Below are 12,107 nucleotides of genomic sequence, written 5' to 3'. Positions count from 1 at the left end.
GCATCATTGAAAATTAACTGAATCATTTTTTGTAGTTTCTCATATGTCTCTGTGTTTACTTGTTGTTGATTTACTTAGTTATCGTCTTGCATATGAGTTGTTGCTAACATTGGCTGGTCCTACTCACCTCAGTTCTGCCCAGTAGATCCTGTGTCATCCTGCTCCCCTCCTCAAACTTTGGCATGAGAAGGAATAACTCCTGGTTTAACTGCTCATTAACTACTTGACCCCCACGTCTCAGGTGACCCAGGTGTAGCTGTCTAGTTGTGTTCCTACTTCAACACTTCTGATGGACTTCTAAGCTGAACACGAGTTCCATACTAGGGCTTATTTCCATATTAGAGAATTAACTACATGCCTTGTATTGTTCTGTTTGTGTGTATATGCTTTATGGACCAAATAAAAGGGCCTTTTCCAACATGGACCATTTACTTCAAAAAGCATAAGATAACGAGTCCTGTGAATTGTGTGTGCAGTCAAATATATTTAATATCTTCACTGATAAAGCTTTTCATATGTATTATGTTCTATGTCTTACATTTAACTACTGAAGACATGTTTTTCTAGTAATTTTGTTATTAGTTTACTAGCTTATAGGCTTTAATTTTTTATCTTTACATAACAAGACTTTTTTTCATAGGTGAGGAATTCTTGCAATGTGCATGGTGGCAATCACAGCTCTTCTTGAAAGTATTAGCGAGAACATGCTAAATACCATTACATAATCTCACATTCTTCTATGGCTGGAAAGGCTTATAAATTGGAAAGAACCACAGTTTGACTTGGACTTATAATAGGTTAATTTCAGTTTCTCAAATGCAACTTTTTTAAAAAAAAGGAAACAATTGGTTTTGGTTCAGTTGAATGCAGGATGTTAGGAATTAATGTGTCTTGGACCCTTAGAACATGAAAGACTTTTGTTTCTGACACAGGCCCTGACATGCAGAGAAGAACTCCTGACTCTTCTTCTGTCACTCCTTCCCTTGGTGTGGAAGATACCTGTCCAGGAACAGCAGGCAACAGGTATGTCCTTTTCACAGGGACTTGTGTTATCAAGTCCCACTGAGAAAAGGAGCTCATTTGCAAAGCTACTTCTGCCTGATTAGTTAATGCAGCTTCATACGCAGAGCAGTAGATTCTGTAGTGTGAAAAACTCATTAGGCAAGCACAATTTTATTTCTTTCAGTATTAGAAAAAAAAAATAGCCTTGGTTCTTCTTAGAAGCTTACACAGACGACAAATGCAAAATATATGCAGAAATAGAGTATTTGTTGAAAGTTGTTAGGCATGCCATACATTAGGAAGATGGGTCGTGAAGAGTTTGAAGAAAAGAATTAAAGCTCTTTGCTTAATGACTGCTTTCTGTTACCGGTGCTCTAAAAGTGATTTCTGTAGTATTTTCTTTAGTTCAGTTTTTCTAGTTTTGCTTTTGAAGGATAAATTTGAGGTCATACTTTGTTTCCAGGCTAAATAGAATTATGACATGAGGTCAATAGGTAATTTTAATTTGGGTTTTTGTTTGTTTGGTTGGTTGGTTTTGATTTTTTGAGGCAAGGTTTTTCTGTTTTGCCCTGGCTGTCGTGGCACTTGCCAGGCTGACCTCAAACTCAGAGATTGCTTGCTTCTGTCTCCCACGTGCTGGGATTAAAGGCATGTGCCACCACTGCCTGGTTTTAATTTCTGATTTTGAAAAACATGCATATATAAGTACATAAGCCTTTAAGTAATTCAGTGGAAAGATAAACAGGTTTTTCTTTGGATCATTTCTGGAATAGAGAATCTCCTGAGTTAAAAATAGTCTTCCTGTATTATATTTTAATGCCTTGCTTATACTTAATGCATATCCTTACATAGAGGTTTTTAAGGAAGATATTTAAGGACTTCTAATATTTTTTCCTGATGATTTATTGATTCAGTAACTACTCTTTTTTTTTTAATTTGCAGAATTAAAAAAACTTGTTAGCCATTAAGAAAAACTCAGTTTGTGCCATTTTAGGGAAGTATTTTCATTGTCAGCATCTTATATTTTGGTAGAATTCATCTCTTTTAACATTTGCTCTCATTTGCTTTGTTTTTCCTCTCCTAAATAAAAGTATAAGATTCTATTAACTTGTATTAATTCTGTTTATTCCTCCTAAATTATAACTCTGTTTTGTATGGACTATAGTACATATAACTGCAAAGAGAAAGATGTGCATTTAATTAAATCCTTTCTCTAAGAATGATTATTGAATGTTGCCCCAAGTTCTGGGGACTTAGGATAGACTGCTGTTCTCTCTACACCTGGCTAGTTCAGGGAATGAGGCCCTAGAGAAATACTTTGGCTGAAGAACTCTTTTAACCCTAGTCTTGATGAATATTTGCTGTATATTGAATGGCTTTGAATTCATTTGGATGAATATTGAGGTTCTGAGATGCTACAAGCTAACTCTATGTCTTAATTATAGCATTACTAAAGGTTTACTAATGGTAAGGACAGCAGCTGAACAACTCAGAGTCTTATATTTTGAAATTAGAATGCAGTATATAGGTTCAACTCAGGTCTACTTTCTTATTTTTTTTTTATTTGCTGTTCTCAAAATCCTTTTATATCCCTGGAGCTAATGCCACCTGGTGCTACAAGTTGAAAGTATAAGTGTGGGCAGAAGTGACCCCAAGACATGACTAGGGAAAGCAGCCTTGCAGGAAAGTTATGCCAGGACAGATTCATAGTGTAGGCTATAAGAGTCACTGTCTATACATGTTGAGTTTAACAGGTACTGACATATTCTAGGCCTCTTGTTTTTGTTTTTGTTTAAATTTCATTAGATTTTAACCTGCCATTGTCATCTGATATAATCGTGACCAAAGAAAAGAACTCAAGTTTGCAAAAATCAACTCAGGGAAAATTATATTTAGAAGGAAGTGCTCCATCTGGTCAGGTTTCTGCAAAAACAAACCTTTTTCGAAAAAGCAGACGACAGCGTAAAAGTACCCATCGCTATTCGATAAGAGATGCAAGAAAGACCCAGCTCTCCACCTCGGACTCCGAAGGCAACTCGGATGAGAAAAGTACAGTTGTGAGTAAGCACAGGAGGTCCCGTGCGCTGCCACGGCTCCTGACCCAGTCTCCTAAGGAAGACCACTGCGTAGGCAAACTTGACCCCTCTGCAACCAAAGAACAGGTCTTTTCTGATACCATGGCTTTGGAAAACTCCAGAGAAGTCATTCTGAGACAGGATACAAATGGTGACATACTAAGTGAGCCAGCCGCCTTGTCTATTCTCAGTAACATGAATAACTCTCCCTTTGACTTATGTCATGTTTTGTTGTCTCTATTGGAAAAAGTTTGTAAATTTGACATTGCTTTGAATCATAATTCTTCCCTGACAGCCAGTGTGGTGCCCACACTGACTGAGTTCCTAGCAGGCTTTGGGGACTGCTGTAACCAGAGTGACACTTTGGAGAGACAAATGGTCTCTGCAGGGTGGACAGAAGAGCCCGTGGCTTTGGTTCAACGGATGCTCTTTCGAACTGTGCTGCATCTTATGTCAGTAGATGTTAGCACCACAGAGGCAATGCCAGAAAGTCTTAGAAAAAATTTGACGGACTTGCTTAGGGCAGCTTTGAAAATTAGAGCTTGCTTGGAAAAGCAGCCTGACCCTTTCTCACCAAGACAAAAGAAAACACTACAGGAGGTCCAGGAGGGCTTTGTATTTTCCAAGTGTCGACACAGAGCCCTCCTTCTGCCTGAGCTTCTGGAAGGAGTTCTACAGCTCCTTATCTCTTGTCTTCAGAGTGCAGCTTCAAATCCCTTTTACTTCAGTCAAGCCATGGATTTAGTTCAAGAATTTATTCAGCACCAAGGGTTTAATCTGTTTGAAACAGCAGTTCTTCAGATGGAATGGCTGCTTTCAAGGGATGGTGTTCCTTCAGAGGCTGCAGAACATTTGAAAGCCCTGATAAACTGTGTAATGAAAATAATGAGTACTGTCAAAAAGGTGAAATCAGAGCAACTTCATCACTCCATGTGCACGAGGAAAAGGCACCGGCGGTGTGAGTACTCCCACTTCATGCAGCACCACCGCGATCTCTCAGGTCTCCTGGTTTCAGCTTTTAAAAACCAGCTTTCTAGAAGCCCCTTTGAAGAGACTGCAGAGGGAGATGTGCAGTATCCAGAGCGGTGCTGCTGCATCGCAGTGTGTGCTCACCAGTGCTTGCGCTTGCTGCAGCAGGTTTCCCTGAGCACCACCTATATCCAGATCCTGTCGGGTGTGCACAGTGTTGGAATCTGTTGTTGTATGGACCCTAAGTCTGTGATTGTCCCTTTACTCCATGCTTTTAAATTGCCAGCACTGAAAAGTTTTCAGCAGCATATACTGAATGTCCTTAGCAAACTTCTTTTGGATCAGTTAGGAGGAGCAGAGATATCACAGAGAGTTAAAAAAGCAGCTTGCAATATCTGTACTGTGGACTCTGAGCAGCTGGCTAAATTAGAGGAGACGCTGCAAGGCACCTTGTGTGGTGCTGGTCCTCCCTCTGGCTTGCCCAGCCCTTCTTACAGATTTCAAGGGATCCTGCCCAGCAGCGGGTCTGAAGACCTGTTGTGGAAATGGGATGCATTAGAGGCTTATCAGAACGTTGTCTTTCAAGAAGACAGATTACACAGCATTCAGATTGCAAATCACATTTGCAATTTAATCCAGAAAGGCAATGTAGTTGTTCAGTGGAAATTGTATAATTATATTTTTAATCCTGTGCTCCAAAGAGGAGTTGAATTAGTACATCGTTGTCAACACCTAAGCATTTCTTCAGCTCAGACTCGTATGTGTGGCCAACTGGAACAGTATTTGCCTCAGGAAGTGCTTCAGATTTACTTAAAAACTCTGCCTGTCCTACTTAAATCCAGGTTTGTATGTGTGCATGTGTTTTACAGTTGAATGAATGCTTTTGAACTGTAATAAAGTGTGTGTGTTTGAATTTCTCCAGAGCCCACCCATAGTATAATCATAGTTGCTGTGTTGCTATCAAGGATTTTAGGTTGTTAACAGAGAAAGCACCCATCCATGTCATGTTTTAAACGTTTTTTGGTTTACTTGTCTGGGAGACAGGTTAGAGGAGAGAGACCACAGACATTGATTTTTAACTTCTAAATGGAAAAAAAAAAAGTAAAATTTTGGCTATGTGTAAAACAAAGATATCTAAGAGCAAAGGTCAGTTCAAATGAATTGTTTTGTGTTTACTATGTAGATAGAGTATTATAAACCATTAAAATGTTTATAAAGGTCATGTTATAACAAGAAAAAAGCATTAAGGAGATAATTTCTTAAATGTCATAGTTACATTTATTACCCAGACAAAGTAGAAAATACAGATAAGCAAAAGGAAAGTTTAAATTGTATTCTAGCAGTGAATTTTATAACTCTGGTGATGGTTAAGGATAGAGCACTTTAAAATGATTGTATAAGTAAACTTTACTTTGAATAGATAGACTGGCCATTTAAATTAATGTATATGTCATTTTAAAACAGCATAAAATATAACGTGTCACCAGTATCTTCATGTGTAGTACTTTCTGATTCATCTTAATACAGTTACTTTAAAATTGACATTGATTCTACCAAACTCTGCTTATCTTTTATATCTGTGCTGTTGGCTTTGGTGAACTCACCAAATTAGAAGCGAACTATAGGGAAGCTTGTGTGACATTAAACCTTTATATGAGAGAATATCCTCCTAAGATTTTCAGCTCTGAAGTTTGGTTCTCTTCTTTTATAGAGTGTCGGAATAAAACAAAAAGAAAGTCCTGAGTAGAGTATTAAACAACCAAGGGAACAAGTGAAGGAATGCATGCTTGTCCTCTTGGTACCCACCTCAAGGGTGGTAACGACTGTGATATTTAGAATTTCTATGAAATTTACTATTAAAAAAAAAACTCTCGAGTTGCTTCTTTCAATGTGGGCTATCTATAAACATTTCTTTTTTAAATATAGCCTGAGCTGCATATAAGCAAGTAAGTGCTATTAGAAGGTAGCTTGAGGTCTTGATCAGAATCTTAGAACTACGCACAGAGTGAATCAGAGTAGGCAGTGTTTAGTATATATACTGCACAGCAATGGCATGTTTACATAGTATGTGTACCTATTTATAAAGGTTTCAGTCGGGCAGTGGTGGCGCACCCCTGTAATCCCAGCACTCGGGAGGCAGAGGCAGGCGGATCTCTGTGAGTTCGAGGCCAGCTTGGTCTACAAAGTGAGTCCAGGACAGCCAAGGCCACACAGAGAAACCCTGCCTCGAAAAACCAAAAAAAAAAAAAAAAAAAAAGTATCACTGTGTTATGTAAAACTTTTGTTTTTTATTATCTCCCACAGGGTAATAAGAGATTTGTTTTTAAGTTTTAATGGAGTAAATCAAATAATTGAATTAAACTACTTAGATGGGATTCGAAGTCATTCCCTCAAAGCATTTGAAACTCTGATTATCAGCCTAGGGGAACAACAGAAAGATGCTCCCGTTCCAGGAGCCGATGGGTTAGACATCGAGCGAGAGCTGCCATCCGTAAGTGTGGCTCCGTCTCTCTATAAGCAGCAAGTTTCTTTGGATTCTCCTCGCAGCCTCAGTAAGTTTTATGCCAGCCTCAGAGAAGCTGATCCAAAGAAACGGAAGACTGTTCACCAGGACACTCATATAAACACCATAAATTTGTTCCTCTGTGTGGCTTTTTTATGTGTCAGTAAAGAGGCAGATTCTGATAGGGAGTCTGCCAATGAGTCAGAAGATACGTCTGGCTATGACAGTACTGCCAGTGAGCCGTTAAGTCACATGCTGCCATGCCTGTCTCTTGAGAACATCGTCTTACCTTCCCCTGAATGTTTGCACCAAGCAGCAGACATTTGGTCCATGTGTCGTTGGATCTACATGTTGAGCTCAGTCTTCCAGAAACAATTTCACAGGCTTGGTGGTTTCCGAGTGTGCCATGAATTAATATTTATGATAATCCAAAAACTATTCAGAAGTCATGATGAGGAGCAAGGAAGAAGGCAGGGAGAAGTAAGTGTAAAGGAAAACCAAGAGTTAATCAAAATATCTCAACTTGAGATGGCATCAAAGGTAGACGGATCATCTTCAGCAGCACCAGAACAGGGATGTCTGAAAACGAGTGCCGACAGTGTGAGTCAGTCAGACTCACAGCGTATGTTTCCCACAAGTGTAGAGCAGATTTTGGCTACTGAAGCTGTTCCTGGGGAAGCAAAGGCATATATGAGTCAAGAAAATGAGACCTCTCTCCAGAGTATACGACTTCTGGAGTCTCTCCTGGCCATTTGTCTTCATAGTGCCAGAGCCAGTCAACAGAAGATGGAATCGGAGCTCCCTTCTCAGGTGACACTTTGTCCTTTGTCCAGCTCATGTAAACGTGTATTACAGATACATTCACTAATACACAATATATGTATTCTAACTTAACATTGTCGGTTTATTTTGCCACATGTTTTTATTTTTGTTTTCATGTATTTATGTAAAATGGGAACTCATTATTTTATGTATATAATGTGTATTTCATCAATTTGCCCTCTTTGCCCTATTTTTTCCCCTCCTGCTTCCACTCATCCCCTTCATCATCTCAGTTCCCTTTTTATTTTCATGTTTTGGGGCTTTGTTTTGTTTGTTGGTTTTGGGTTTGTGTGTTTATACACGCACATGTGTGCATGTGTGCACACGTGTGTGCATGTAAGTGCATCTGCATGTGTATGTATGTTTAAACCACTACATTTTATTAGGGTTTCTTATAAGGTCCTAGGTGAAGAATTATTTACCAGATCAGAGTTCCTTGCCAGTGGTTATACCATAGCCAACTCCAGTTGCCACATAGTTTGTTTTTAGAAAGCCGTTTTGTGCTTAGCAGGATACCAAGTGGGGAGGACACAAAGAGGCATGTGACCTAGTTTTTACTCTAAAGAACCTTAGTTTTCTGTAAAAGCCCCCTAGGGTAGCTTGTGAATTTAGTCTTAAATGAGTATTTCATGATACTGTGTTTTAAATCATCTTGTGATACTGTTGGGTCCCCTGCCCATGTTCCCTGACCTTTGTTTATGGCTCTGGTATGGTCATTTTATAGTCTATAATTGTTTTACATGTTGGACTTGGAATTCTTTAAAAGAAAAGTAAGGGTTTTGTTTTTATCCACAGTTACAGAGATATTACAAGCAAGCAGTAATAGTTTATTCAAAGGGCAGAACTGAAGACATGTGAAAAAAATTAGAACTGCTTCTTAGAATCTTAGAGAATCTCTAAAAATAAGAAATCTGTAAACTCTAGAGATAATTAAAACGCTGAAGTTTCAAAGAATGATTTTGTAAAAAATTTAAGATTTATTTTTTATTTGGTGTGTATGAATATTTTGTCTGTACACTATGTGTGCACAATTCCTGGGAGGCTAGAAGACAGGGCACTGGATTCCTTAGAACTGGAGTTCCAAATGGTTGTGAGCTGACACATGGGTGCTGGGAATGGAACTTAGGCCCTTTGTGAGGACTCTTAACTGTTGAGTCATCTCTTTAGCCCCTAAGAGTATTTTTGGTTTTTGTTGTTGTTGTTTGTTTTTGTATTTAGTTTTTCAAGACATAGTTTTTCTGTGTAGCTTTGGCTATTCTGGAATCTCTGTAGACCAAGCTAGCTTTGAACTCAGAGATCCACCTGCCTCTGCCTCCCATGTCATGTGCTAGGAGTAAAGTCATGCTCCAGCATCACCCTGCTAGAAATAGGTTTTTTATGACTTAAGTAATTTAAAGTACATTGAAATTTAAAACCCAATATGTTTATAAGTAAAAATTAAACAATTAATAGTAAAATATTTGGATAAGACTTCCAATTTATTCAGTTTAACTTCATATCAATTATAAATACTGAATTTTTTCTTACTTGTATTCCTTTTTGTCACTGTTTGATTTTTTAAGCATGTTTTTAATCTCTCCTTTTACCTTAGAGCTTGTCTGTGGAAAATATATTGTGTGAAATGAGAGAACACCTTTCCCAGTCTAAGGTGGCAGAAACAGAATTAGCAAAGCCATTATTTGATGCCCTGCTTCGAGTAGCCCTGGGGAATCATTCAGCAGATTTGGATCCTGGTGATACTGTGACTGAAACGGTATGAATCCATGTGTTGTGTTCTGAGGTATGACTAGCAGAAACTGGAGTATGTGGGGTTAGGACCACGATGTTGGTTTAGATCACAGGGACATGAGTTTTGATCAGGTGAGTTTCTTGGTTCATTCTCCATCATCTTGAATGGTTAGTATTTCATCACTGTCCTGCCTTGGGGAAAAAGCAGGACAAGCAATGCAATATGCTTCAGTTAATCTATTCTGGAAACTTTTTGATAATTGTTCCCAATAAGATAAAAAGTATTAAGGTTTGATAGTCTTATGTATAGCTGATAATCCTTTTTTCCCTAAAACATTTCAGTTCGGAAAGTTTTAGATCTGAGCAGAAACAGTATATCACCTGCACCCATGGCCCAGCTGCTTCTGCAGTTGACTCCTCAGCATCAACATGCTTTCTCACCCCTCCCTTCCCTATCTTTTTCCTTCTTGAAGTGTTTTGAAAGAAAATCCTGGCTTGCAGCAGCAAATAAGCTATTAAATGATGATTCAGGGATATTGATATTTGGGTATTTTATCTGGTCCTGCCTTGCTATGGCTGATATTTCCAGAACTCTCTATTGATTTTAATTTTAAATTGTTCAACATAAAAATGACCAGCACCCATATAGAAGAGTTCTGTTAATATTTTTTCTTTCTTTCTTTTTTTTCTTTCTTTCTTTCTTTTTTTTTTGTTTTTGTTTTTGTTTTTTTTGAGACAGGGTTTCTCTGTGTAGTCTTGGCTGTCCTAGACTCATTTTATAGACCAAGCTGGCCTCGAACTCACAGTGATCCTCCTGCCTTTGCCTCCTGAGTGCTGGCATTAAAGGCATGTGCCACCACGCCTGGCCTGTTAACATTTTTCTAAAGTAACCTTTTAGGCCGGACATTAATCCCAGCACTCGGAAGGCAGAGGCAGGCGGATTGCTGTGAGTTCGAGGCCAGCCTGGTCTACAAAGCGAGTCTAGGACAGCCAAGGCTACACAGAGAGACCCTGTCTCAAAACAAACAAACAAACAAACAAAGTAATCTTTTAGTTATTTTACTGAAATGTTATGATGTGAATTTTTGCTCATTTCTCTTTCCTGTTATGCTTCTTTTACTTCAAGTTAACTATTGTTAACTTTTATCTTTATATAATTTCTTTTTTAACCTTTTGGTCTAGTAATGTATTTGGTATTTTATTATATTTTGCCATAACATTCTATGTTATTGTTTTCCATAATTTAAAACTTTATTGAAATATTTTCTATTTGTTGTTGAATCAAATGGCTGACTATAACAACTTAAAACATCTATCTACTTTGTTACCTTTTATTACTGTTGCAATGATAATGTACTCTGAGCTTTTATACACTCAAATATATCCTATGGTGAAGGTGTCAGTAGCATTTTTAAAAGGAAAAAAATGCCATGTACATTAAACAGGAAGTTGATACTGGAACTCTGATTTCTGAGATGTTTATATGTAGACAATTGCATTCTAAAATCCTTATTTCACTGGGAAAATTATTATAGCTTTTCCAGTTATCTAGTTTATGAAGCATTTAATTCTTTAAAAATGCTTTTGAGAAGATGTTCCTATTAACAATGTGTGAAAATAATATATATTTATTGTTAGGATTAAGTTCTGCACAATATAATACTGCCTCATTGTAGTTTTCAGTCACTGTGTTAGCTAGATTGAAATTTCCTTAGTAGATTTATTCTTTAGAGAAACAGAAATGGCCAGTGGTTTTATCTGCTACAGCCTTTTTGATCTGAGTTATCTGAGAGATAGTTTAGGACACTTTGCTTAGTCAATTTCATATTTTTCAGTGACTACTGATTGTTGAGATTTTTTTCTTTTGAATAATATCAAGAGTGTTCTTATATTTTTGGTTGTAAGCCTAGCGTTTAATGGCTGAGCTATGTCTCCAGCCCTTCGAAACTGTTCTTTTTTTTTTTTTTTTAATTTTCGAGACAGGATTTCTCTATGTTATCTTGGCTGTCCTGGACTCGCTTTGCAGACCAGGCTGGCCTTGAACTGACATTGATCCGCCTGCCTCTGCCTCCCAAGTGCTGGGATTAAAGACATAAGCTGTTCTTAAAGTGACTTCTGAGCGATAAGTATTTTGTTACTGAGTACTGATGAGTCAGTGCCGCAAACATTCCCTTTTAATTTCACTGGCCTTATAGAGTCATCCGTCTGAGGAAGAACTGTTGTCCCAGCCTGGAGATTTTTCAGAAGAAACTGAAGATTCTCAGTGTTGTAGTCTGAAACTGCTGGGTGAGGAAGAAGGTTATGAAGCGGATAGTGAAAGTAATCCCGAGGATGGTGACACCCAAGATGACGGTAAAATGTCTCTGATGCTTTTGATTGGATTGCCAGTCAGATTGTAAGTTAGCAAAGTGGTTCAACCTGCCCCTACCTTGTGGCCTTACAGTTTCAAAAAGGCATTGCATTATCATTTTATTTGGTCATCACAACAAATCTTCTGTATGAATATATAATTTCTACTGTGAAATCAAGATGAGGGAGATAGCTTCAGTGATAGGGCACTTAGCAAGCCAAAGGCCCAGATACAGTTGATCCCTTGTACTATAAGGACAAACAGAACAAAAACCCTTCTTTTCTAAAACAAGTAGATGCCTAAGAATAAGTATGATGGAGAAAGACTTTGCTTTCATATGCATTCTGGCAAGAAAGAAAGGTGATACCCAGAAGCAGATGCTACAAGGAAAAACAGGTGATGTACCAGTCATTGGCTGGTCACCTCTTCTGAAGAGGTGGTAGATACATTGAAATCTCACTGTTGGTGACATCCCGTGGCTGTTACAGCAGGTTCCTTTGCCTTTTTCTGTAGCCTAACCTGTTCTTAGGATGGAACTGTGTTGTGTATGATTCTTTGTGCTGGCTGTGAAGCTTGGATAGAATGCAAAGACGGTCTGGTTACTTGTTTTGTGTCCACTTGGCATAAGCTAGAGTCATTTGGGAAGAGAGAACCTCAG

At 38.2% G+C, this 12,107-nt stretch overlaps 1 protein-coding gene across 8 annotated transcripts in view; it reads left to right on the top strand.

The window, feature by feature from the left end:
* The window catches only part of LYST (lysosomal trafficking regulator), a 158,298-nt gene that overhangs the window by 39,623 nt on the left and 106,568 nt on the right, over positions 1-12,107 (top strand). For all 8 annotated transcript variants that reach the window (XM_084794153.1, XM_084794152.1, XM_084794150.1 and 5 more), the window contains 5 exons: positions 933-1,023; positions 2,809-4,888; positions 6,351-7,359; positions 8,963-9,124; positions 11,295-11,451. In XM_084794153.1, coding sequence (XP_084650279.1) covers positions 933-1,023; positions 2,809-4,888; positions 6,351-7,359; positions 8,963-9,124; positions 11,295-11,451 — 3,499 coding nt within the window. The remainder of the gene's footprint in view (positions 1-932; positions 1,024-2,808; positions 4,889-6,350; positions 7,360-8,962; positions 9,125-11,294; positions 11,452-12,107) is intronic.

This window comes from Acomys minous (genome assembly GCF_964271855.1).
Source record: "Acomys minous genome assembly, chromosome: 9".
Taxonomy (NCBI): Eukaryota; Metazoa; Chordata; class Mammalia; order Rodentia; family Muridae; genus Acomys; species Acomys minous.
Note: the sequence above shows the minus strand (reverse complement) of the source record. Positions and strands in the feature narration are given on the sequence as shown.